Source organism: Thermobia domestica, chromosome 1 (assembly GCF_964235325.1).
Source record: "Thermobia domestica chromosome 1, izTheDome1.hap1.1, whole genome shotgun sequence".
NCBI classification, from domain to species: Eukaryota; Metazoa; Arthropoda; class Insecta; order Zygentoma; family Lepismatidae; genus Thermobia; species Thermobia domestica.
The window spans coordinates 118,854,737-118,882,328 of record NC_137454.1 but is presented as its reverse complement, the minus strand read 5'-3'; the positions used below and the strand labels follow the sequence as shown (position 1 = coordinate 118,882,328).

Sequence of the window (27,592 nt, the reverse complement as noted above, 5' to 3'; positions counted from 1 at the left end):
TCTTAGAAATACGAGCTTTGGTAATCAGTAAACTTAGATGCAAAATCATCAAATTTTCTTAAATTTCTAAAATGTTTTCATTAAAACTGGAAACAGGATAAAGGGATTAACCAATGCTCTTAATTACGTAATCATACTATGCAAAAAGTAAAGTTTTACTAACCCAATTTCCGCTGCTACAATAATTAACAACGTATCTGTTACGTGGAAAATTTTATTTTAAAATATAGTACATCAAACATTTGATATATATATTCGAATGTACAAGTAAAAAATTTATCTCAATGAGCATTTGGCAAGTTATTGGAAATTATTCAACAGGGTTCATCACAACCTAATAAATGTCAGTCAATGTCTTGAACCACTAACACATTGCTGGAACTTATTGCAAAGAATGTCACACAATCTAAAATATTTGTCAAGGTAACTAGTAGTTAAAAAGGAATAACGTGCTCTCCATTTCCATTTTACAAACGTAAATTTCCAGTCATGAACCAACAATATGAGGTATACCATTTCCCATACGTCTTCAGACCACACCACAGCCTTAAATGGGTCACAATATCACACCACTGAAGGTATCTGCAAGCCCATATTACAACTGCTTGCGACAATTGGGACAGCTCTTATTCTGTAAAATATAAAAGTAAAAATCAGTCGATATGCAAATACTAAAAAAAGTAGATTACAGAGGATCTTCAGCCTTGTTACCACCATATCATTACTAGTTACCTCTCATTATTATGGCACGTTATTTTCGGCTGACGTGGTCGAACGGTATATAAAAGATAAAAATAATAAAGTACGATCGCCAGACCTGTCTATCGTGGGTTCGAACCTCACCTGAGGAATTAATATAATGTATTGTTCTTTCATCATTCATTTTTCATCCACTCCTTGAGTCTAAAAAGCAGAACCATAGGACTTAAGTGGATTTAAAAAAAATCGCTGAGCTGTATTTTGATAAATACTGAACATTCTTATTTTATACAGGGTGTCTCTACACAACATCGACATTTGAGAGATGATTCCTAATACCAAAATAAGGTATAAACTCCTTTGGGTATAAAAAATTTCCTTTCAGCCCTATGACCAGCAGAAATGTTAATTATTTTTAGTTGTAGATTCCATTAATGCACAATCGAGTGTGATGCATGGGTGGCGCAACGGTAGACCCCACAAAAACTGGAGAATTCCCAGGATATTTTATCAAAGTTCAATAAGAAAATATATCAAATACAATATTTCAACGAGTCAAAATCATAATACATTGTTCAAGTTAGAAGAACACCGTCAGAATATGACAATCTTCAATTAATCTACTTTGTTTCAGTACAGAATAAACTTTCAGAGGAAGAACTGAAATGAAACGAAATCTTGAAAGTCTCACGGTTTACGAAAGAATTCATGGAATGAGGGTGTGAGACAAAACGAGAAATTTCCAAGAAAAGTCACGGAAACGCTGTTGTCCAACAAACTTTTATAATCAGGGATCGAATCACGGATATCTTGCACAAGAAGTGACAGTTTCATCACAGCCATCGTGCCTCCATATTGGAGGAAGAACTAGGATTTCGATAGATATATCAATCCAATAAATACTATGGATGATAAATCAGTGTACAAAAAATACAGACGATCAATATCTAGGATTCATAGTTTTCTTCGTTCGGAAACAGCAGGTACATGTTTTTAGGTCAGTTATTCTCAATTGATAGTTTACAAACACCCAAGAAGTCGCAGAGATTGTCGGTGGGACACAGTGAAGGCGGTTTTGACTCATTTTATTATTATTATTATTAATTGCAAGGAACAAGGGGACCGTAGCGTTTAAAATTCTGACAATTACTGTACTTGCAAGAAAATGCAAATTGCAAGAATAATGTATAAACTATTATGTGGTTTCGATTTATGAGTCTTAAGCATTATTAATCGTACCATGGATAAAAGTGTTCCAGGTTGAAATTAACTTATGTAGTCAACAATAGTGAACTAACTGTATTGACTGTGTCACTGAGTCACAATAACCAGTTCTTATCCTGTAAAACACTCAGTAAAAGCATTTCAAATTCGAAAGAAATTAATACAGGAACTCACTGAAGAAGGTTCTTAATCTTTATACAGGGTGGCCCAAAAGTAGGTATACAGTACAGTACTGATCAGCTCATTGCATTTTATATAATTTCTTATTGTTATCCATCAGGTAGACTTAGTTTCTTTATTATTTGTTCTTAATGTATTTTTACTTATATGTTAAGCTCGGAACAGCCGAAACAAATAAACCCATAAACTAGAATGTTACACTTGATCAATGCAGGAGTGTATACATACTTTTGGGCCACCCTGTATATTCAGGGTAAGATTCAAATTGTTTGTACGCGAATTGTCATTCGAGCTACTACGATAATGGTTTTTGTGATTTATATACCTCCTGGCACAAGTATTGATATTTACAGAGTCGTATTCAAAAATAAAATATTTATTTGTCAAGTATAATGATAAATTATTAATTATAGGCGACTTTAACATACCATTACTTACTGGTACTACAACAAATTAGAATGCAAATGATATCTTCATCACAGAAATTAATAATTTTATATCACTGTTAGGTTTAACAAATGTAAATAATGTCTTAAATGTTTGATTTGGTTTTATGCGGCCGTGATAATGCAATTAAAGTTGAGTTATGTACCTCACCGCTGGTATCAGTTGATGTGCTCTCACGTCAAAAAATATTGTCGCATGTCTATAAATATGTTGTTGTTGAATATGATTTGACAACGAATTCGCCCGATACTTCTTATAATGTTAGTATGTGTATAATCGGTACAGACATTTATGTGACAAATTTCATGTCGAAAGAGCAGTAAATAAGAACAATAAAACGAAAATAAAATTTTCTTGTTCATTTATCATCATTTTGTTTAACTCATTCTGATTTTCGTATTTATAATTCTTTTCCTATGAAATTTATCACGAACATACATTTCCCGATTATACACATAGTATGAGTATTAAAAGTACCCTGCAAAATCATTATCGAATTATTTTCTTACAAGAAGACAGTTATAGATATGCGACAATAATTTTGACATGAGTGTATATCACCCGCCGTTGGTATTTAATAGTCCATGTAATTATAAGGACATCCGAAAGAGATGTGACTCTCCTTATTATAATTATCGTAGGACAGACTTTTGTGGTATCTATAGAGACTTAAAGAATCAAACATGGAATGACTTAAGAAATGTTAGAAATATAAATGAGGCTTTAGATATTTCCTACGATATACTGTATTATGTAAAATCATTCGAACACACGTATGCAAGTTTAATAATAGAAATATAAGAAAATTTTCCATTCTGGTTTGATGCTGAAATAATTCATGTTCTAAAAACAAAAGAGTATCATAAGAGACGGAGAAAAACTTCAAATTATCATGACGTGGAATATAATGAATTTCGTAGATATTCGAAAAAAATGATAAAAACTGCTTATAATAACTATATTAAATCTTTTGAAGAAATAATCAAACACGATCCTTAAAAAATTAGGAATTTATTGAATAGTAAAAGAAAAAGAAAATTAATTATTATGTAATGCAATATATGAATGATTTATCAAATTCACCTCAAGAAATTGCAAATGGGTTCGCTAAGTATTTTGGCAGTGTTTATGATCCTAGCCATCTACATACTGTAATGTCCAACGTGGTGTTGTGTATAAACAACACTTCACACTAATATTACAAACACCACCAATAGTTTAGCTACAGGATTCTACACACCAGATGGATCTACTATCACCTGTAGACAACGGACTTCTGGCCCCTCCCACGAAGCAGACTATGACAACGGAGCAGCAGCGCCGCCGCCACCCGAGGATCCCTTAAATATGGTGGACGACAGCAAATAGGTACCAGTCTTCTGGTGTCCCTCCTACTGTTTGCAACGGAACATTAGGAGTAACCTAACCCCAGGCCTCTAGTCTGCTACGGGACTCTTGGCCTATCCTTTCTCCCGGCTTAGCCTGCTGCGAGGCTCTATTTGGGAATCTTAACCTCAGCCGCTTAGCCTGCTACGGGGCTCTGTTGGCCACCTAACCATTCCTCTGCTTGCCACAGAGGATTGGGTTCCTAGCTCCACTCTGCTTAGCCTGCTACGGGGCTCTGTAGAGATCCTGTCTGCGACCTTACGGTCAAAGACCACCTATATCTAACCTTACAAACTTGGAGAAATTATCTGTATAGTATTTTTGTAAAATACAGTTTATAGTGGAAATTTTATAATAAAAGCCGGTAGTGGGAGTCGATTCCGGACGCTCTTTTTATTAACACTCTACCTACAACCTATATGGGACACAACCTATATGAGACAAAGTTTTACATGGTCGAGGCTTTGACCGGCTCAGTTTTGATCTGAATACTCCCCTACCGGACGGTATTTTTATTAACTGGAAGTGAACTTTTTCTCATAGGTATGTGATTTTCTTATCTGTGAAATTAGTGACTCGGACTTGACTTCATTTTAGTGTATGCCTCATACTAGGTCAGGAAAAAACACTTTTCCGGAGGACGGTGCAAACATGCAACAGAATTCCCGCCTCCTTTCAATATCCTACACCTTACTAAATACTCGGGACACGTACGGAAGGCCCTGATACATGCCTGTGTTTAGGGAATAATTGTTTAGTGCTTTCTTCCATTGCCTTAATAGAGCTCCGAAATGTGATTTTTTTCCAGTGTTATTAGTGCTGTTAGTGATTTTTTGTGTGTAGCTCCACAGTGTTGCCAACTCCACGAGAAGAAAAATAACCTTTCGGCTTATTTTTTAAATAAGCCAGAAGGGTGTAATGTCCCACGTGGTGTTGTGTATAACCAACTCTTCACACTAATGTTTACAAACACCACATGGTTTAGCAAGAGGATTCTACACACCAGATGGATCCACTATCACCTAGAAATGACGGACTTCTGGCCCCTCCCACGGAGCAGACGATGACAACGGAGCAACAGCGCCACCGCCACCCGAGGATCCCTATAAATATGATGGACGACAGCAAATAGGTACCAGTCTTCTGGCGTCCCTTCTACTGTTTGCAATGGAACATTAAGAGTAACCTAACCCCAGGCCTCGTCTGATACAGGGCTCTGTTTGGGAATCCAACCTCAGCCGCTTAACCTGCTACGGGCCTCTGTTGAACACCTAACCATCCCTCTGCTTGTCACAGAGCATTGAGTCCGTAACTCCATTCTGCTTAGCATGCTACGGGGCTTTGTAGAGATCCTGTCTGCGACCTCACGGTCAAAGACTACCTATATCTAACCTTACAAACTTGGAGAAACTATCTGTATAGTATTTTTGTAAAATACTGTTTATAGTGGAAATTTTATAATAAAAGCCGATAGTGGGAGTCGATTCCAGACTCCCTTTTTATTAACGCTCTACCTACAACTTATATGGGACAAAGTTTTACAATATACTTTGAGTGAAAATTATGAATCAGTTATAAGCCATAGCTCAGCAATAACACATATTTCTGAAAATGAAATTCAACAATCAATAAAGCAATTAAAATCCAGTAGAGCTAGTGGTCCAAATAAACTTCTCACATATTGGTTTAAAGGCTGTGCTGAACCTTTATTAGTTCCACTATATTTAATTTAATTTTGAAAACTCAATCGTTTCCGGATAAATGGAAACTGACTAAATTAACACCGATATTACACTCGCAAAACTCTAAGAATATTGAAAATTATTGACTTATTGCCCTAATTTCATTTTCTTCAAAAACATTTGTACAAATTGTATTTAATAGAATTTTCTCGCATGTCAAATCCTATATTTCACCTTTTCAGCATGGTTTCTGTCCAGGACGCTCAACTAATTTAACTTCTTCTTTCCAACTTATTTCAGGTACTATGAATGATGGATATTACATTGATGTAATTTATACGGATTTTCAAAAAATATTTGATAAATTAAACCATACGATTTTAAGCTTCTGGCTATGGGACCTTCAAACTTTTGATAAATATTTTTATCTCTTATTTACGAGGTAGAGAATATTTTGTCAATTATAATTTTGTAAAATCTTATTTACGTAGCTAATTCAGGTATACCGCAAGGATCAAAGGGCCCATTACTATTTTCATTATTCATTAATGATTTACGAAGTGTTGTAACAATAGTAATTATTATATGCCGATGATATGAAACTATTTAAATCTGTATACGCCGACCAAACAATAATTTATTGTTTTGCGCATTTAATTAAACAGATAATGGGTTACTGAAAACAACAATAATTTATTTTGCATTTGGACTTGTGGACTGTATAAATTTGTATAGTTGCTGGAATTAATAATTGTTCTAATAAAAAATCCAATGCACAAACACTGAAGATCCCGCACACGAGGCTTTTGCAGGAAAGCACAACACAACACTGACAAAAGATGCGGGAGGCGGCCTAACGGTATTTTTGAAAAGAAAGACAAGAGACCGCCAGAGTAAGATACTACAAATATAAACCATATTGACCTGCAGAGACATCTCTACAGCAAAACTGACACTACATAAAACATATATTTTGTTCCAAGTTTTGGAAATGCTCACAATAGGCTCAAACACTGAAAAAACATAAGCCTCCTTTTTAAAATTAATTTTATGAAACAAACAGAGGGCTGAATGGCCCGAACATAGCCCCCACCTTGAAACGCTCTAGTTTCACACCGGAAATACACTACAACATAATAATAATAATGCGTAATAATTAAAAAAAAAAACAAACAAACACAAGACAAATATTCATATGCAATGATAAGACCTGCTTGATGAGCGAGGTTGTAGCGTTTTGCATGACTTCACTTTACTTTGAAGGGTTGAAAGGCAATGGAACCAGCTTCGCAATGATGCACTTCAACTCCCCGAAGGCAGTCTTTACAGTAACTGCTCGCACTAAGCCATCATTTCCTGGAAATATGCACTGAACACGCCCTAATCTCCATTGCTGGAGAGGCAGATGGGATTCCTTCAAAATAACCATGTCACCAATCTTGATATTGTCTCGGTTTTTCCGCCACTTCGTTCTTGACTGGACACTGCACAAATATTCTTGGGACCAACGGCGCCAAAAATGCTGCGACAACTGCTGCACCAATTGCCACCTTTTCAGATGAGAGAGCTGGGATGAAGTGAAATCCTTATCCGGGATAGAAAGTAATGATTCTCCCACAAGGAAATGAGCAGGTGTAAGAGCGGCCAGATCGTTGGGGTCATCCGAGAGAGGAGTGAGGGGGCGGGAGTTCAGAATTGCTTCAATTTGAACTAGCGTGGTATACATTTCCTCAAAGCTCAACGCCACCTCTCCCACGATGCGCTTGAAATGATGCTTTACTCTACGTATATTTGCTTCCCAAATCCCACCAAAATGAGGTGCGGACGGGGGGTTAAAATGCCAAGATATTCCTTGTTTGCTGAGGTAGGCAGCAGTTTCTTCATTTTTGGCCGTGTGAACACTCACTCTTAACAATTCCTTTAGCTCTTTGCTAGCTCCTACAAAGTTACGCCCACAATCGCTGTAGATGTCACTAGGTACGCCCCCGACGAGCCACAAAACGCCTTAGGGCAGCGAGAAAGGAAGTAGTGCTTGCATCCGCTACTAATTCTAGGTGTATAGCCTTAGTGGAAAAACACACAAAAAGACAGATGTATGCCTTAAACCTCAAACGGCTGCGCCCCCGGCTGGCTTTGAGTAGCACCGGCCCTGCACAATCCACACCTGTGTGGGAAAAGCATCGGCTTGGGTTTACGCGAGAGGGGGGCAGGGAACCCATTAGTTGCGTCTCTGTTCTTCCTTCAAACCGACAACATTTTACACACTTCCGGATTATCTTCCTCACTAGATTTCTCGCACCCACAATCCAGAAATGTTGCCGTAGCGTAGATAACACTAATTGAGGGCCACCGTGGAAAGTGTTTAAATGCTCGTGATTGATCAGAAGTTCCGTTAATTTATGCTTATTGGGCAACAGCACGGGATGCTTTCTATCCACAGAAATGTCGGCGTTTTGTAATCTCCCCCCCACACGCAAGATGCCATTTTCGTCAATGAAGGGAGACAAGCATAAGATATTATTCTTATTTGAAATGGGCTCTTCATCCACTAAACACTGGATTTCGGTGTGAAATTCTCTTTTCTGCACCTCCTTTACCAAACACAAAAGGCTCTCTTCCATTTCTTCCGATGTAAGTGCCCCCTGGCGTTTCTGCACCGGATTCCTGCAGTTGTAAACAAACCTGCGACACCAACCCACTACACGCTTCAATCTCACTAGGGAGGAGAAACGGTTCACAATGTCATTTTCAGACTGCACACACATAACGGTGATACATTTTTTCTTTTCTTCCACTTCTGTAGTAAAGTCAGCGAGAGGATATGGAGGCTCTGGCAACATTGCTTCGCGCAACCACTCTGGACCGCTCCACCACAGGGAATGTTCTAAGAGCTCGCTGGGCTTTACCTCCCTTGACGCACAATCAGCTGCATTATCTTCACTCTTGGTATGTGACCATTGTGACGAAGGCAAAATTCCTTGTATTTTCGCTACCCGATTTGAAACGAAAGTTTTCCACTTGTCAGGTGACTGGGCTAACCAGGCCAACACAACAGTGGAGTCAGTGAAAGCCCTTGTATCCTGGACGTTTACACTGATGGAACTTGCAACTGTTTTTAACAATTTGGCCAGCAACAATGCGGCGCACAGTTCCAATCGGGGTAGGGAAACAGTTTTGATGGGAGCAACCTTGGTTTTTGCAGCGATAAGTCTCACGTCGACACGACCGTCAAGACGCTCTGCGCGTAAATAGGCGACTGCAGAATAGGCCCGCTCACTAGCATCAGAGAAGCCTATTAATTGACAGCTGACGGCGTCAGAGGGCACAATGCTCGTTCGACCTTCACTTCACGGAGCAAAAACAACTCATCGCAGTACTCTCGCCAGGCTGTACTTATTTCAAAGGGGAGGGGGTCATCCCAACCGAAACTTTCCTTCCACAATGATTGTAACATCATCTTGGCCCTGATGGTTACTGGGGAGAGAAGGCCAAGGGGATCAAAAATCTTGGCAATCTCTGACAACACTTTTCGTTTTGTCCACACTGCAGGGGGAGAGGGAGGCACTACGTTGAACCCAAACTCGTCGCTAACAAGTGACCACTGTACTCCGAGGGTCTTGATGTTGTTATCGGTGTCGAAGTTGAATTGTAGGTCAATTTCACGCATATGGGGAGGAACAGCCTGGAGCACTTCCGGTTCGCTAGATAGCCACTTTCGAAGTTCGAAGCCTCCTTCTCGCAAAAGTTGAATCAGCTGTTGTTGTAGCTCAATTGCTTCGCTCACACTAGCTGCACCTCCGAGGAAATCATCCATGAAAAAATCTCTTCTCACCGCCTTCGCTGCTAAAGGATACTTCTCCCCTTCTTCTTCAACTACCTGGAGCAAGCATCTGGTTGCCAAGAAGCTAGCAGACGCAGTACCGTACGTCACTGTTAACAAACGGTAGTCTTCGATTGGAGCACTTGGAGAATCTCTCCACACAATTCTTTGGAAGTCGACGTCGTCCTTGTGCACTAACACTGCCCGGTACATTTTTGCAATATCCGCACATAAGGGAACACGATGCTCACGAAAACGAACAAGAATCGGGAAAATATCGTCCTGCAATTTTGGCCCCACCATGAGCTTCTGATTCAGAGATACACCCGAAGTTGTTCTTGCACTCCCATCGAAGACCACTCGCACCTTCGTAGTAGAGCTAGTGGGCTTCAAAACAGCATGATGTGGTAGGTAACAACTAGTTTCAACTGGAACGTTTCTCTCGCTTGGGGGAATGAGTTCCATATGCCCTAACTGAATATATTCCCTCATGAAGTCGCGATATTGTTGCTGAAGGGAGGGTTGTTTGGCTAACTTTCGTTCGGTATTTAATAGTCTCTTCACTGCAATTTCTCGTGATCTGCCTAATGGGGCTGTGTTACCCCTGAAGGGTAGTCTCACCACATAACTTCCGTGCTCGTCACGGTGGTGTGTAGCTACGAAGTGTTCTTCACAGCTCCTTTCTTCTTTTGACATGTGTTTTGTAAGTGGGAGCTCTTCTAACTCCCAAAATTGGCGAAGAGCTTCATCGATCTCGCAGGAAACTCGATGTGACGTCACCGTTAGCTTCCCACTTGTCGGACCTATATTGCCAGATAGCACCCAGCCGAGACTAGTTTCTAATGCGACAGGCGTCCCGGGTGGCCCCATACACTTCCCGCTCAACATAAGTGATGGAAACACGTCCGCTCCCAACAGAATGTCAATGGGGCCCACTACGTTGAAAGTGGGATCTGCTAATCTTAGGCCCTCTAAATGAGACCAGTTTGTAGCACTAGGACACTTTTGTTTGGGTAGATCAGATGTCACTTTCTGAACTACCACAGCACGAGTTTCAAAAGTTTCACTTGTTCCCCCGAATGACTGAAACTTTAAGTCCACCATTGCACTTGCTGTCGTCACTCCTGCTCCTGTAATCCCGGAAATCACAATACTGGATTTCTTTTTCTTGAGACCCAGCTTTTGTACACAGTTCTCGGTGACGAAACTAGATTCACTCGCGCAATCTAGCATCGCTCTGAAGGGGTAATACACACCATTATTTCCTCTTACTTTCACGATGGCAGTACATAATAACACCTGTGGTACACTTGCGTCCGCTGCAACATGGGCCGTGATATTTGATTCACGCACTGGTGACTCAGCTCTCTCGTAGTGCAAGAGAGTATGATGTTTTTTAGCGCACTTGCGACACGTACTAGATGCGCACGTATCCTTTCTACACGATTTCCGAAGACAATTAAAACACAGTTTTTTCTCTTTCACTAGGGTGACACGATCAGACACTTTGAGTTTTGTGAACTCAGCACATTTGTAGAGGGGGTGGATTGCACTGCATACGTCACATAATGTTTGACCACGTTCACTGGTGGTAACATGGGAGGAAGTTTGTTTTTTGTCGCGACTCTTCACTTGCTCACTACTTCCGGCGACGCGTGTTTTCCCGCCGGCAGACACTGCGAGCGCGCGGGCTCTGTTATCGAGGAACTCTGCGAGCTGCTCAAATGATGGCTGTTCATTTGTTTTCAATGAAAGTTCCCACTGTCTACGACTTTCACTGTCCAGTTTATCCGTGATATGATAAACCAAGATAACATCCCAGTGTTCGACTGGTTGGTCGAGCACCTTGAGGGACCGCGTGCACTCCATTGTGGTATCAATTAACTTACGTAGGACGGCTGGCGATTCTTGTTGTATTACGGGTTGCGTAACTAAGCGCTTAATTGTCGCGTTCACTATTTCCCTCTTATTGTGATACCGTGCATTTAAAATGTTCCACGCCTCTTTGTAGTTGCTGTCCGTGGTTTGCATCGCTTGAAGAAGTTGTGCTGGTTCCCCTTTCAAGGATGTTTTGAGGTACTGCAACTTTTGAGCACCTGAGAGATTTTTGTTATTGTGTACTGAAGCCACAAATAAATCGTGAAACGATAACCACTCGTGGAGGTTTCCCGAAAACACTGGCAACTGAAACTGCGGTAGTCTTACGTCACTAGCAGGTTGCCTTTCAGACGAAGACGAAGCCTGAGCTCCTTTACTTCCCTCCAATTGAAAATCCATCACTTGAACACACATCTGGACTATTCTCTTGTCCATTTCCGCTAACTCTTCTTCTTCATTTTCGAACTCCTCGTCTCCTGCCACTGCCGAAATATCATCCAACAGCTTTGAACACTCCTGCTGGAGTTCACTGACCTTCGCCTGATGCACCAAGATGGCTGCCGCTGCGGTAGCGTCCAACTCTGTGATGGCTTTTTCTTCGCGCGTAATTCTTGACTTTAATGTTCTTTTCTTAAATTTTAGCGGCTCCATCTCTAAAACACTGCACTATGTTCGTGAGAAAAAAAAAAAACACTCAATCACTAGTCTATTATTGTTCACAGCAACAGTTCACATAGGCACTAGTAATCCGGCCCGGAGGACCATGTATACGCCGACCAAACAATAATTTATTGTTTTGCGCATTTAATTAAACAGATAATGGGTTACTGAAAACAACAATAATTTATTTTGCATTTGGACTTGTGGACTGTATAAATTTGTATAGTTGCTGGAATTAATAATTGTTCTAATAAAAAATCCAATGCACAAACACTGAAGATCCCGCACACGAGGCTTTTGCAGGAAAGCACAACACAACACTGACAAAAGATGCGGGAGGCGGCCTAACGGTATTTTTGAAAAGAAAGACAAGAGACCGCCAGAGTAAGATACTACAAATATAAACCATATTGACCTGCAGAGACATCTCTACAGCAAAACTGACACTACATAAAACATATATTTTGTTCCAAGTTTTGGAAATGCTCACAATAGGCTCAAACACTGAAAAAACATAAGCCTCCTTTTTAAAATTAATTTTATGAAACAAACAGAGGGCAGAATGGCCCGAACAAAATCTATAAAAGTGAATAATGATCTGCATGAACTACAAAGTGATATTAATAGTTGTATGCAATGGTGTATCAGGAACAAATTATATTTTAATATTAAAAAATGTAATGTTATAACGTTTTCAAATAAAATTAATTGTCCATCTTTTGAGTATAAGATTAATAATGAAAAGTTAAAAAGAGTATATTATATTAATATTTAGGTGTGTTACTAGATCACACTTTACATTTAAATGTCACATAAATAAAATTATTACAGAATCGTACAGAGCCCAGGGCTTTTAATAAGGAGTATAAGAAATCTACACAATATCCAAACTTTAAAACACCTCTTTTTAGCGATGATCAGAAATAAGTTGGAATACTGTTGTGTTCTTTGGGATCCTATTCATAAATTACAAGCAAATAACATAAAACGAGTCCAATTTAAATTTTTGAAACACCTTTATTCAAAATTGTGTCATATATCAGCAACTAAAAATAAGATATTTTACTCTTCTCTTTCACTTAAATTTGATATGCACTCTCTTTACAATAGACGTTTTCTTATTCAACAAATACATTTGTACAAAATAATAAACTCAGTGGCAGATAATTGTAATTTACTCCAATATATTAATTTCAATATCCCAGAAAGTTCACTGCGTAGGAATTTAGTATTTAACATAACGAGATCTTACATTACAATCCACCAGGAGTCATTCATAGAGCTTGTAAAAATTTCAATCAGTCCTGGATCTTGACTTCTGTTATTCTATCTCTGTATATTTGCCTACTCTAAAAAATATTATTTTGAAGAGACACTATGTATGGAATAGCAATTAATTAAGTAAGAAGCGTTATCTCTATGAATTTTGAATTTGTACTGGAGACTATTTTTCATTTTTTTAAATATTTATACTACTAGTATTTTAATATTGTTTTTATTATTTAATTTGAATTTTTCCTTTTTTACATGTATAATTTCTTTTTCTCAATATATAGATAAATATATGTATTTCATATGTAATTATATGACTATACCTATGTTCCTCTGTAAATGGAGTTTGGTTCTGTAGAGGACTAATATAAATAACTAAATATGCTTATATTAGGGCACAAAAAGTAATAGGGACTGATTGCAAAGGAAACACGGCTATGACAAGTTAAGTAAACTTCAAGGTAAGAGGGCAAAAAGGCAGAAAACAAATGCAATACAGAAAGCAAACGTATGATACAAAGGGAAGTTCAATAGTACATTAATTTAGACTTGTAAACACATCAGACAGAATGGTGGTGGAGCAATATCGTGTGCGTGGGTTTTCCCATATTCTCCCAATTTCTTTGTTACCATTTCCTTAATTGTCGTCACCACCGTCTCTTTACCTCGAAAAAGAATCGTGAAACGTTAAAAAAGGTAGATTCTATTAATAATACAAAACTTAATTTAAAAAAATATGAGAAAGATTTTTTTTAAAAATATGATGGATTGTTCGTAAAATACAAGGCATTCTTACACTTAAAAAAAAGCTGCGTATGCCTCTTGCATTGGATGTGTTCGTGGAAAATAAGTGGACCTCAGAGAGTGAAGCTGATTAAAAAAAGCAAGAATTTGTCTGTAATAAGAAGCATTTAGTGACATGCTTGTGAATTTTGTTCCAAAAAATAAGAGGTTATATTACTTCTGCCTTCGCAGTGTTCTTCCTGGAGTCCCATTTACCACAGAGAGTTTGAGATCATTTCTCAAAATGGTACTCATTTTATTTTATGGGAATGCATCTCTGGAACCAGAGACAAGTGTATGATGATGTAGCTGTTATGGGAAGCATTGACAAGGTTGTAATTACAAAGGATATGATCCTAGTAGGGGAGCTTAAGGCAAAAAAATGGCCAAACCCTGCACTTTGTGTTAAAAAGGTACCACTCGGATATGTTGTTCCCCTGATCCAACTAAGCAGGAATCGAAGTGGCCCCACTCCGACAGGTGGCCAGAATCCAATATGGCGGCTATCAAAGATGGCCGCCTGTGCAAATTCATAGTGTTGGTTTTAGAGGCATATATCTCCTTAACTAATAGTCCAATCTTCACCATTCAAAAACTAAACGACGTAGAAGATAATAGGGTCTAATAAATTGGCAAAAGGTTTTACCTTACACAGAAATTAACATCTACAGAAATTATTTCATTTGGAACTTTACATTTTTTATGATGGAGCTTACTCATATATTTTAAAATAACAAGTAAACGGCTAGGATTATCGAAAAAGATGTCGTATAACTTTTCAAAGAGTGTTAAATTATCTTTCGTTTGGTGTATATTTCATTCAGATTGGTTAATAAACAACGAAGTTATGACAATTTAAAGATTCGCATTGAGTCGATTGATTTTCCCCAATGTCGAGCGAGAGTTCATTTACCGTAATAAAGCATCACTGATGGATGCTGCATTGTACGAAACAAATCATTCTCTTGTGATGTGTTCTTCATAAGTCCCATTTTCACCAGAGCACAAGACAGTCTGACCGAGCCCGGTTATATGAAACCAATATGGCTGCCATTAATTATCATCCATAAGGATAAGTCTCTTTCGAAATATTTATTGAAATATCTAGATTTATAAACAAGTACGACAAAGCAATAACAAACATTTTTCTCTCCCCCATCCTTCTGCCCTACAGAGTAAGTATGGGAAGGAATGAACTCCAAATCTTGTTTCGAAATACGTCAAAAGAATCGGATAGAACTGAGTGTTTAAAAAACTTGGAGTAATAACAACTGCACTATTCTCGAAGTATTTCCATTGAAAGTAACGATGGCGTAAATCCCGTGTAATGTTTCGACGGGAATAGTTCGGAATCACACAAAAAGGCAAAGTTCGAGGCGCCTACGCAATTCTTGTGATACCAAGAAGTCGTCGATTCAAAATGAGAGATGTTTTTGAATTGTACAAAACACGGTTAATGACGATTATGAAGAAGCCTAAATCAGAAGAAATAGAAGTTCATAGTACAAGATTTCGTGAAAGGATTTTTCGTCACAGGCCAGAGCTAACAGCTCATCTGTCCGGCAGAGATGTTTTGCTTTCAGAAGGATCTGACATAATAAGTGAGCTGGAGAAAGACAGATGAAGATGCTATGGCGCTAAGTTGTGTTGTTAAGATGCTTCGAAAGGATATGGCAAACCACAAGAGTCATTTTGCAAGAAAATTTGAGAATCACTGCCAGGAAGATTCTGTTCCTCCTTCAATAATAGCTGCTAGCTGCTGTTAATATGTTACTTTATGATTCATCTGTCACCCCTGATAGCAACGCAGTCAAGCAACTTCAAGCTTATCGCCTGATAGCAAGCCAACTTATATTTTGTAATTTACATAGGAAAGCAGGCGATATTGAAACAGAAGCAGCAAGGCATAAAGCAATCGCGAGCCACCTCTTCCTCTATGTTGGGCTGAGCGTGTATGCTAAAACTCGTAAAAAAAACTCTCATAAATGAACTGCATTCACAAGACAATTCGTCTACACGTGTACAGGAAATATCTTCAAGTCTTTCTCAGTGCTTGATAAATCAAAGTGGCGAAATGGGTTTGTCCTTCCAATCTTCGTCGAGGCATTTTAACCGTTGCAACATTAGATAATATTGACTACAATCCTTCTAGCACAACATCAAGGGATTCTTTTCATGGTACGAGCATTTCTATTTTCCAGCATCCTTCTAAAGATAACCGTGGCATTCGACGTGACCATGTCTCACTGGATAAGTGAATATAAAAATGAGAACTGCTCCTGCTCTCCCCGATAATTATGCTCTAGTACAGAGATGCAAATAAGCAACAAAATTTTACTCACCCAAGAAAAAAGCTACTAACCTACATCCCACAATAGAAATCATTTACTTACCTTGGTTATGATATTAAATACTCGAACGCACCGATGAACCACTCGCTCCGAGCGAGTGGTTATTTGCATCCCTGCTCTAGTACCTCCTGCTTATATCACTAATAAGGAACCAGTTTTACCTCAACAGAATCCGCAGTTTGTAGAGAAAGTTCTTCCGCGAAATGGATTTTTCGCAGAAGAAAAAAAAGCTGGGAGTGTTGGCTTGAAGCATGCTAAAAAAAATGACACTATTTGCACTTGGTCTGTACACCATGCCTCGAAAACTGAAACTCTGCAGTTGCCAAGCATATGCTGCCTGCTTCCGTTGTTTAGGGAAGACTCTATATCTGTTGCTATGATACGGCACGAATTGAATGTTGTACGAGAACTTACAGACAAAGTCAACAAAGGACAAGTTCCGGTTCTTGTAATGGATCAACCACTACTTGCCTTGGAGAAACGAATTCAATGGAATTGGCCAGAGTTATATGGCGGAGATCATCAAATTCTGATGCTGGGAGGATTGCACATCGAACAAGCCTTCCTGCATCTTATAGGCAAATGGTTAGATGGAAGTGGTTGGGTAGAAATTTTATACAAGTCAGATGTAGCAACACCAGGAACCGCTGACAGTATATCAAAAGTAACTCACATTACAAAAGCTCGTTTTGCTCATCAGATTACTCTGACAGTTTTACATCATTTGCTGCGTGATGCATATCAGAACTCTTCATCAGGGCAATCTTTCAATGACTGATATCTGAAAAGGAATCTTCGTGTCCAACGTTTAAGTTTTGGATAATATATTACCGTCTCGTCATTTTACTCTTAATTTACATCAGAGCCATACGTCAAGGAAATTTTAAGCTCTACGTTGAAACACTAAAACTAATGGCAGAATGGATTACCTTAACTATGCTCGTTGGCTTCCCGTTCGCATTTTTGATTTGAAGAAGTTGGAAGAAACACATCCTGAGATTATGCTTTCGAAATGGGTTACTTTGTGATAAGAAAGACATCAAAACCCTTCTCTGCAATAGCTATAGATAAGCTCATGAATAAAATAACAAAATTATAAAAGGGAATGGCGGAGCGATTGGACTCTTACACGACGACAATGATCTTGTCAAATGGATGACAACGGGACCAGAAATTAGTAGACTAATTAATGAATTCAAAATACCATATAATGAATATGATCCTGATAATAAGCACCATGAAGATTACTCGTCGATGCAAGAAAGATTTAAATCGTCTGTTGAAAAGATGAAAGAAGTTTTCGTCGAATTCGGGAATCCGTTTGAAGAAAATAGTGGACTTGTTAATGTTGCTTCCAGAATCATCTATAGCGGTAATATAATTGAATCCCTATATTCAGCAGAAGAAAAAGGGTCTAATATGTACAAGGAATTTGTGCAAGAAATATAAGTAGAATGTACCAAGCCATTCTTTTCGCCCATAAAAATATCTGTTCAAGTGCTTCATTCTTCCCTTCAAAAGAATAAAACAAATAGAAATCAAATAAAATTACTTAAGATGGACGTTGAGCTATTCTCTCGCTTACTACGCGTCAGTCAAACAAGACGACTTGACATTGATGAATTCTTTCAGCACGAGAGTCAACCATTTCCACAGTCTCTCTGCCATAATTCACAATCCTCAAAAAAGTCCGACTTAGTTATGCTTCTAGAGAGTGAAGCCAACATCAAAGAAGAACACTTTCCTAATTCTTGTGATGTTTCGTTATTTGATGGAGCAATTTTGATTCACATTTTGCAACCAGTATCAGTAGAAACATTTTGTGATCATTTCTAGTGTAATTTCTCTAAATATGTTCAAAGAGATGCAGACACATTCCATGCAGAGCAAGTGGATCTGATATGGGATAGATACTCTTCAAAGAGCATAAAATCTTCCACATGAGAAAGCAAAGGTGTAGGAGTAAGGACAAAAGTAACACAAACTACACCAATTCCTAGCAAGTGGAACGATTTCCTTCGTAATGACGCAAATAAATAAGAACTGTTCCTTTTTTTTGGAAAGTCTGTGTGAAAAGGAAGGAAGTAACTTTGAGGTAGAAACCAGTAATGGATATCACATAGAAACTTCAAGAATTCTTCCAACATTTTCAAACAAATCATCAGGAAATCATTTAGAAGAAGCTGATAGTAGGATCATGTTACATTGCTTTGATGCAGCATTAAATGCACACAAGAAGATAGTTATCCGCACAGTAGACACAGATGTAGATACAGGTGTACTTACTGTATCGTTTTTCCACGACTTTGAGCGACACGGTTTAGAAGAATTATGGATATCTTTCGGTACCAAGAAACATCATTGATTTCTCCCAGTTCATCATATTTCAAAAGCATGAAGAAAAGAAAAATCAACTGCGTTACGAGGCCTCCACGCGTTTACAGGATGTGATACAATGTCATACTTTCTCGGACATGGAAAATTATAAGCATGAAAAACACGGCTTTTGTATCCAGAGGTGACCACAGCTTTCTTAACTATTTCACGCCCTGTAATCAACATACGCAAAGATTGTTTTAATTCACTGCAACGATATGTTGTCCTATTATATTCAAAAACAAGTGAAAATTTTAAAGTTAATGAAGCCCGGCGAGAATTCTTTTTGGAAAAGAGCAGACCTCTTACTGCACTTTCTCCAAATTGTGATGCCTTGCTTATTCACACCAAGCGTGCAGCATACCAAGCTGGACAAATCTGGGGCCAGGCAATAAAGAAGATAGCACATATACCTTCACCAGTAAACTGGGGATGGACTGACAATGGAAGTGAACTTTCTTCAACATGGACTTCCATTCCAGTTGTATACGAAGCATGTAGGAAACTCTTTTTGAAATGTGCCCGCAAGACATGTACCCCAAGATGTCGTTGTAGAAGTGCAAGCGTCCCGTGCTGCTTTTTAGTTCTATGTGTAGGGGAACATGTGGAAAGGTGATGGAAACTGAAAACAAAGATCTAGACCAATAGAACTTTCATGTAAGTAGCACTCATTATTTTTGAATATTCAGTTGATCCACACTAAATTTACACCACGTTGGAAACGTACCAATAAATAGATAAACTTACATGTATGATTCTTTATAGAATAGCTTGTACAAAAAGTAATTAACTGTTCGTCGAAATCATAAAACTGTTTGTACACATAGAAAATCCAAAAGATATATTGTGAATTTCAAATTATCGAACCAAGTGTTTCTGTTCTTCAATACGAAAGAAATTATTAAAGAATTAAAAAAAAAATATTGCTTTATGTAATTTCCTTATAATATTGTAAAAGATATAAAGACAATGTCTATGGTTTAAAGACATGAACTTACTTCTTAGTCTTCCTGTGCAGTTCTCTTTCAATTCAGATGAAACAATAAAACTTTTCTATCGTGACGCTACGCACGTAATTTCTTAAGATATTCTTAAACTTGATTCATGTATAAAAGTGAATAGCAATAGAATAGGTTATATTACTTTGTCCGTATTCGTTTACAAATCTAGATACTCAGGTCAATATTTCGATAGAAACTAATTTTTATGAATCATAATTAATGGCCGCCATATTGGAATCATAACCGGGCTTGGTCAGTAGGCCCGTAGCCAGCCCAAAAATGTAGGGGGCCCGTAGCCAGCCGTATTATAATTCATCACCATATTATAGTTCATTTGCAAGCCTACCGTGAAAATTTTAGGGGGCCAGCAAAAATTTAGGGGGCGCCCCCCCTAGACCCCCCTGGATACGGGCCTGTTGGTCAGGCTACTTTGTGCTTCTAGTGAAAGTGAGACTTATGAAGAATACATCACAAAAGAATGATTTGTTTCGTACAATGCAGCATCCATCAGTGATGTTTTATTAGGGTAAATGAACTCTCGCTTGACATTTTGGAAAATCAATCGACTCAATGCGAATTTTTAAATTGTCATAACTTCGTTGTTTATTAACCAATATGAATGAGATATACACCAAACGAAAGATAATTTAACACTCTTTGAAAAGTTATACGACATGGTTTTCGATAATCCCAGCCGTTTACTTGTTATTTTAAAAAATATGAGTAAACTCGATCATAAAAAATGTAAAGTTCCAAATTAAATAATTTCTGTAGATGTTAATTTCAGTGTTAGGTAAAACATTTTGCCAATTTATTAGACCCTGTTATCTTCTACATCGTTTAGTTTTTGAATGGTAAAGATTGGACTATTAGTTAAGGAGATATATGCCTCTAAAACCAACACTATGAATTCGCAGAGGCGGCCATCTTTGATAGCCGCCATATTGGATTCTGGCCACCTGTCGGAGTGGGGCCACTTCGATTCCTGCTTAGTTGGATCAGGGGAACAACATATCCGAGTGGTACCTTTTTAACACAAAGTGCAGGATACTTCCCCTAAGCTCCCCTACTATCCATGCTGCAGACAATGTTCATACTGTGTACATCAAGAAGCTGAAAGAAAAGAATCAGACAAAAGCAATAAGTGATGCAGAGAAATTGAAGGAGAGGACAATAGGCCTACAGCTGAAGAATTTGGAAGAGAAGAAAGGGAAGATCATGGAGGAGGCGCGATAGTCCCTTGCTGCAAGTAAGGAAGAAATTGTGGCAATTAAACAGTGAGATAGGTGTTACATAATGTACGTTATGTATATAGGTTATCAATTATATAGTTATATTTTGTATGTACAAGAGTTTAAATATGTTTTCAAGTGGAAAAAAAAGAGGACTGCAATAATTGTCCAATGTATAAAAGTTGTGTTGACTTTGTAGGTATTAATTAACAGAATATAGTAACTGGCACTTCCAGTTATTATTATTATTATTATTTGTAAGTTACAAAAGAGAAAGGGAGAAAGATGCAAAACCCATAACCAGGACCAGGATCATCAGTTAGAAACATGAAACAAAGTACGTACCTTTTTATATTCATATTTATGGCATGTACAAAGCAAAGTGTTCAACTGATACAAAGGTACATGAACAAAAAAGAGTTTAATATTTTGTGTAGAATAGTTTATCATTGTACATGTAATTACAATCCTTGCTGGATCCCCGTTCTTAGTGTATGAATTACCATTTCATCTTTTAATCACTGGATTTAATACTGTATGAAAAGTGCCTTTCATAGGTTTGAAATTGTTTGTCAGGGAAAACCGGAAAATGCCAGGGAATTTCAGAATTGAGTTTGAGTGGACACTGTGTTAGACGCGGAAGAAGATAAACAATTTCCCCCTATTGCTATTTGCTTTTCCGTGACTTTTATTACTATAAAATTACAAATTTTGTCTTAAGTTAAAAAACTCACCATGTACAAAAGAAGAGTGATTGACTATCAACACCGAAGCCAAACTGCTTAAGCTAGAAACTTGAAATTTGGGCAGTACATATGACTTGTGACGTAAGGTGTTACTAAAGAAGAATTTCTGAAAATTCGATGTGTAAGAGGGAAAAATAAGGATTGCAATTATTTTGCTAAGTTATCCATATCTCGGAGTCCTTAAGATTACAGACAAGAAATTTGATATCTGGACTTCTCACTTAAAATAATTGCTTTTTTTTTTTCTTTCTTCTTTTTCTTACTTCGACCTAGAGAAGAAAAGTAGTTGGGTGGTTTTAAAAAACGATACTAACAACACTGTGGATGATCCGACAACGCTGCTGCTTCCACCTTCACATGACAGTTAACCCTTTCCATTGACTCAATAGAAGTTTAAACTTGCTCCAGTTGCTACACGATTGTTGAGAGCGTCTGAAACAAAGAATCAGATGAAAGAAATGCAATGTCACTGCAGAGGAAACTGTTATCTCCTTGGAAACAGGAAAAATGGTGATTCTTTCACGAGGATTGGTTCGGAGATAATACTTCAGACGGTGAGATTCCCTCCTTCTAGATTTTTTTTAAAGACCAGAAATCAACATATGTAATACTTACCAGGGTTTTTTTCGAATATAACCCCCCCCCCACACACACACACACACGTTATATATATATAAACTCTAGAAGCAGTCATTTTTCAAGTTCTCTTTTATTCTAAGCTATGTATCACAAAGTCAAGCCAAAATGTATTGAATTCCTATCATCATAACATGAAAATAACTAACCTCTCGTAGCCACTTCTGAATGCACCCAATATGAAATGCATGGTTACATGAAAATTCAATTCCTTCAGCCTTATTGGATATGGCACTCTGGCAAATTGTGCAGACATCGAAACCACTTGACCTGCGTTTGCGCCTGGAAAATAAAAAGTAGCTATCTTCAACAATCTCAAATACAATACTATTCCTAATAGAAAAATGTAACATTCTATCCATAAATGCATAAAACAAAAATGGATACACATCTTACAAAAAATGTTTAAGTTCACTACTAATTGAACTATATACTTCCAACGTCTCTTAAGTTCTTGACAAAACTTAGGCCTAATGGATGTCTTCGGAACTATCATGTTATCTAATATTTTTTCAAGTTTATACGAACACTATAATTGTCCGAAATTTCATGATAATCTGAGATGGTGAGGATTATACCCTATACTGCATTGCTTCAACCTGGCATGACCCTTAAGCGAAAAAATTGCCTGAACTTGGTTAAAGAAGGGGAAGACGTTCTTTGTAGTGCCTGAAGCTTGTAATGCAGTTTTCGATTATACGCATCCCTACCGTCGCCTCGCGCCTGCTTCTTACGGTCACAGCACATCAGCTTCGCCCTATCCTCAATATGAATAGGTAAAAATCTTGCTTGTAATACCCACCTAGCACAGATCGTGCGTTTTTCCCAATTGTTTTTATGGTATATCTTCCACGCATATTATAAATCACTACACAATTTGTGCGAGTCATACTACAAGGTAACAATAAATGTTTCTGCCGTTTTTGACGTCCAATTAATCATACGTTCGCAGATAGGAAACGAAATGACGGATGTATCTGCCAAGCGATCAGGGTTAGTCTGACCATCGACCTTCAGGAATGACTTTATGACTTTGTTGTATGACCTCAAAGTGGGCCTATCAGCTGCTGCATCAAGTCGCCGCATATGCCAGGCATTTGGAGAGAATGCCGTAAACGAACACACCGCCAGACATTGGTTCCAGAAATTCCGTTCGGGAGATGTGAGTCTTCCGGATGAACATCACAGTGGATGACGAGGCCTTGACAGCAGCCACCAAGGAGGACAGTGCTCTAACGTGTAATGAACTTGCAGAAAGACTCCATGTTTCTGGCGGAACAGTCAGACTGTATGGGATAGGGAAGTCATACAAATTAAGCAAGTGGGTACCCCACACATTACCGGCAGCCAACAAGATATAATGAGGGACAGCCTATTTGTCCTTATTCACTTGATTATCATTTTTCTTAGTCTGATGCTTAAATTTTGTCCAGCTCGGATCGTTTTTCCGTATAACTTTTGTATTTCGGGGCCGCCATACGATAGCTAACCCCATCGTTTTCTTGTTGTTCACCGTGAAGGGTTTATATTCGACATTACTCTTCTGCAACATCATCTTTTACCCGTATGCTCACTGTCGCTATCGCACCTCCTCCTTACGAACGCACCCCGCTTTATCGCGCGGGCTCAACTGCTATATGCTTCTTGCGCTAACTCAGATGCAATTCCCGCTTTTTAGTGGAAATCTAGCACAAGTTGGTTGGTGATTGTTGCACTGTAGTTTCTTCGGCATTTGCTTATACGTCGTACTTACACCTATAAAGCTTACCCTTCCTAAAGTCAATCAACAAATTGCATTTTTAAACAATTTGTTAAGTGAAAATCCTTAACAAATTACTTACATTTCCCGAATATATCTCAGGAGCACGTTTTAACTTCGTTTACCTTGATAAACACCCTAATATCAAATTAGATTGTGAGAGAACCTGTATATCAATATAATTGTATAACATTAAATTTAGGGTGCAGGACCACATTTTACAAAATTTACAGGTAAAATTCAACACACGGCATGGAAAGACATGTTTACAAGGAACAAATTTTCGCAAGCGACTGAATTAAATAGTACGTAATACAGCTGTAGTTTTTGTTCACATAAACAGAGTTACTAGTGTAAAATGATTACAAATGCTATAGGGCTGTTATATTCAGTAAGTGTATATGAAAAAGGACTGCATTAGATATTATGACTTTACCTAAGCTTCCGCACATGGTGGCCCTAGATAAGATATACAAAACCTGCTGTTATATTAGTATAACTTACCTACAATTACTCCTGTTTCATTTCCGACGTTCACTTTTTACTATCAATTACAATTACTTTTATGCTACCTTTGCTCTTTCCTACATTCGTATGCATCTATAAAGTATTCCAACGCAAAATTAATATCCTCCAACTGTTAAGTGCTCCTAAGTACGCACTGCTCAGAAATTACTAAAACGATGAATCCTTACAGTATTACATAAATAGCCTTTAGAGGGGACTACAGGGCGGTGCTCCTTATCAAACGTATGTCCCTAGAAATTAAAAAATACAAAACTCATACAAAAATACTTTTTTCCTGCGTGCTATCTCATTTTATGCATACTTATATTAATATTTTTTTTTCTTTTAGCGTAACATACACAAAATGATGAGCTCGATTACTAGTTGCAGACTGACTTCTGGAGGACTGAGTGTTAATATAGTTTGGACGTATGGTATAAAAACTATGAAAAACACGAACCAACTTGTGTTAGGTGGCCACTAAAAAGCACGAACGCTATGTGATCCCTGGAGTACAAGAACACACCTTTCATTTCGTATTTCTGCCTTAATATACATGTAAGATATAAGATCCCGTTGTATTTGCATTACTTGCGCAACCTTACAGTAAAATCAAGTAGGCCTAATATATTTTTTCCGTACGGTAGATTTTACAAATTTATACTCCCCACTTAAACACACACATTAAAATTGATAGCACTCAAAATCTTGCCCCATTTCAGTACAGTACATTCAGTTCAGATTTAGCACCCCTCTTATTAATTTCCATTCTACATTTATTTCCCTCCATTACAGCAGTATATACGTCCTGGGATAGTTAATAAGATACTGCCATAATGGATTTAAAACACTGCCATAACATGCTTTGTTGCTTGTTTGCCTATTATCGCATCAATCCGTGAACTCATATAGTCCAGAATTAACCTAGTCTTTCTCCCTAATTAGTCATCTTACACTGTGGATCGTTATTGCCCTTTTTGTTACTCTTATGCTGACATTTCGTATGATTCTACTAATTTTTCCGTAAATTTTGTATTTCGGGACCACTATCTGCGACAGTTAACCCTCTGCAAGGTACAGGAAACCCAAAGTTTTAGATTACAAGTGCAGCGTTACTAGTGTCAGTAACTCGAACCGGGATAATTTTGGATCTGAGGGGCCAGAATCAGGTAAATTATAATAACAATAATAAATTTTACAGGGGAAACGAGTTGATCTTACGAAAATGTAATTACTAGTTAAATGCTAAATTTACCTAAACTTACCTAATCTGAAGAAAAAATACAGAAAATATAGCGAAAAAGTACGACTTTTAACCAAAACAATTCTGGCCCCCCAAATCCCAAAATATCCCCTCATACCACTGCGAAAACACACATGTTTTCACTGCTCTCGCCGCCTGCGCACATACTCACTACGGAAGCACTTACTGAAATGAAATCCACCAGCTTAACGTCCAAGGCTTAGGTCCCTATGCCATTTAAGCTAAGGGAGACGATACCTAAAGCTAGTGAATGAAAGAATTTGTGGATGGCATTTAGTATCTCCCCCAACTCGTTTCATGGTTCCAGAACCGAGTACCTAGTTGTTGTCTAAATTGTAATAAAGGTAGAAGTACAAGGGCTCTGGGGGCTTCTAACTCCCTTCGCTAGGTGTCCCTAGCTCAGCTATATTTTGTAAAGTACGTAACACATTGTAAATCTTATATGTGCAAGACTGGGGGAAATACTAAAGGATTGAGTATAGCCCGCTCCCCCCAGTGATTTTTAACGATTCATAGTGATTCCAACGATTCATACTAGTTCGTAATGAATCGGAATCGCATGTTATAAAGATTTAAGATGTAAATCTTGCAGTAAGGAAGCTTTAGTATAAGTAGTAGTAGTAGCAATAGTAGTAGTAGTAGTAGTGGTAGTTTGTAGCAATAGAAGTAGTAGTAGTAGTAGTGGTAGTTTGTAGCAATAGAAGTAGTAGTAGTAGTAGGAACGGGTTAGAAGCCCCGCAGGGGTTGGTTGGGTTCTGTTCTTGATATACATATTAGTATTAGTAGTAACAGTAGTAGTAGTAGTAATAGTAGCAGAAGTAGTAGTAGTAGTAATAGTAGCAGCAGTAGTAGTAGTAGTAGTAGTGACTCTTCCAGTTCCGGTGACAACGAACTGGGGGGAGCGGGCTATACACAAGCCTTACTAAATATTAGCCCAAACTTATTTGGCCTGGAACGAAGTATGGACCCCACGCAACAGAGGTAAACGCTCTACCACTGACCCACCGTGGCCCCGCTCTGACGCGGTTAGATAGCATTCGTGCTTCATAGTGGCCACCTAATAGGATCGGTTTGTGGCTTTTGTCCACTAGTTTTTGACGTAAGTTTGGACACTGACATGAAAGAATTCTATCTTTTTCAGCAATCACTTCTGCCTATGCTAAGTTTGGTATTGCCATGTCGCTCAACGCAAATCTTTTGCAGAATTTAAGACACTGAGATAATTATAATTATTCGAAGATTCTTTCGAGTGGTGTACTTAAACTTAATCTGCACGGTCTTTAGTATTAAATATAGCAATATTTAATTTAAAATTGTTTCTTACCTCTGTCCATGGCGTCTATCACCATTTTGAGGTGGTGATGGTGGTGGTTGTCTAGGTTCGTAAGAATTTTCATATCTTTGGCGCTCTCTCTGTGAATTGTACACGTAATATATGAGAGATCCTACTAAAACACCAAAGAATATAGTTGTATACACAAATGGAGGTGCCATCCTTTCACTACAGTATTGTTCGCACTAAACACTAATTATTAATCACAATATTATCTATTACACATACTTAAGAACACTCCTGAATTGTCTCTGCTCAACTATAAATTCTATCTTTAAAAACCATCCGTCGTCATCTGTTGTTAAATAAAAACAATACAAACGCTGCTTTCTTTTAACTTCGCAGAGTTGCCATCT

At 38.1% G+C, this 27,592-nt stretch overlaps 1 protein-coding gene across 1 annotated transcript; it reads right to left on the bottom strand.

The window, feature by feature from the left end:
- Positions 1 to 198: 198 nt before the first annotated feature.
- Positions 199 to 27,592, bottom strand: LOC145688381 (uncharacterized). Its single transcript, XM_081762554.1, has 3 exons — positions 27,228 to 27,592; positions 22,523 to 22,655; positions 199 to 631 (listed from the first exon to the last, which is right to left on the bottom strand). Exons 1-3 carry the CDS (start codon positions 27,395 to 27,397, stop codon positions 596 to 598), a joined length of 339 nt encoding a protein of 112 aa, XP_081618680.1. The 5' UTR covers positions 27,398 to 27,592; the 3' UTR covers positions 199 to 595.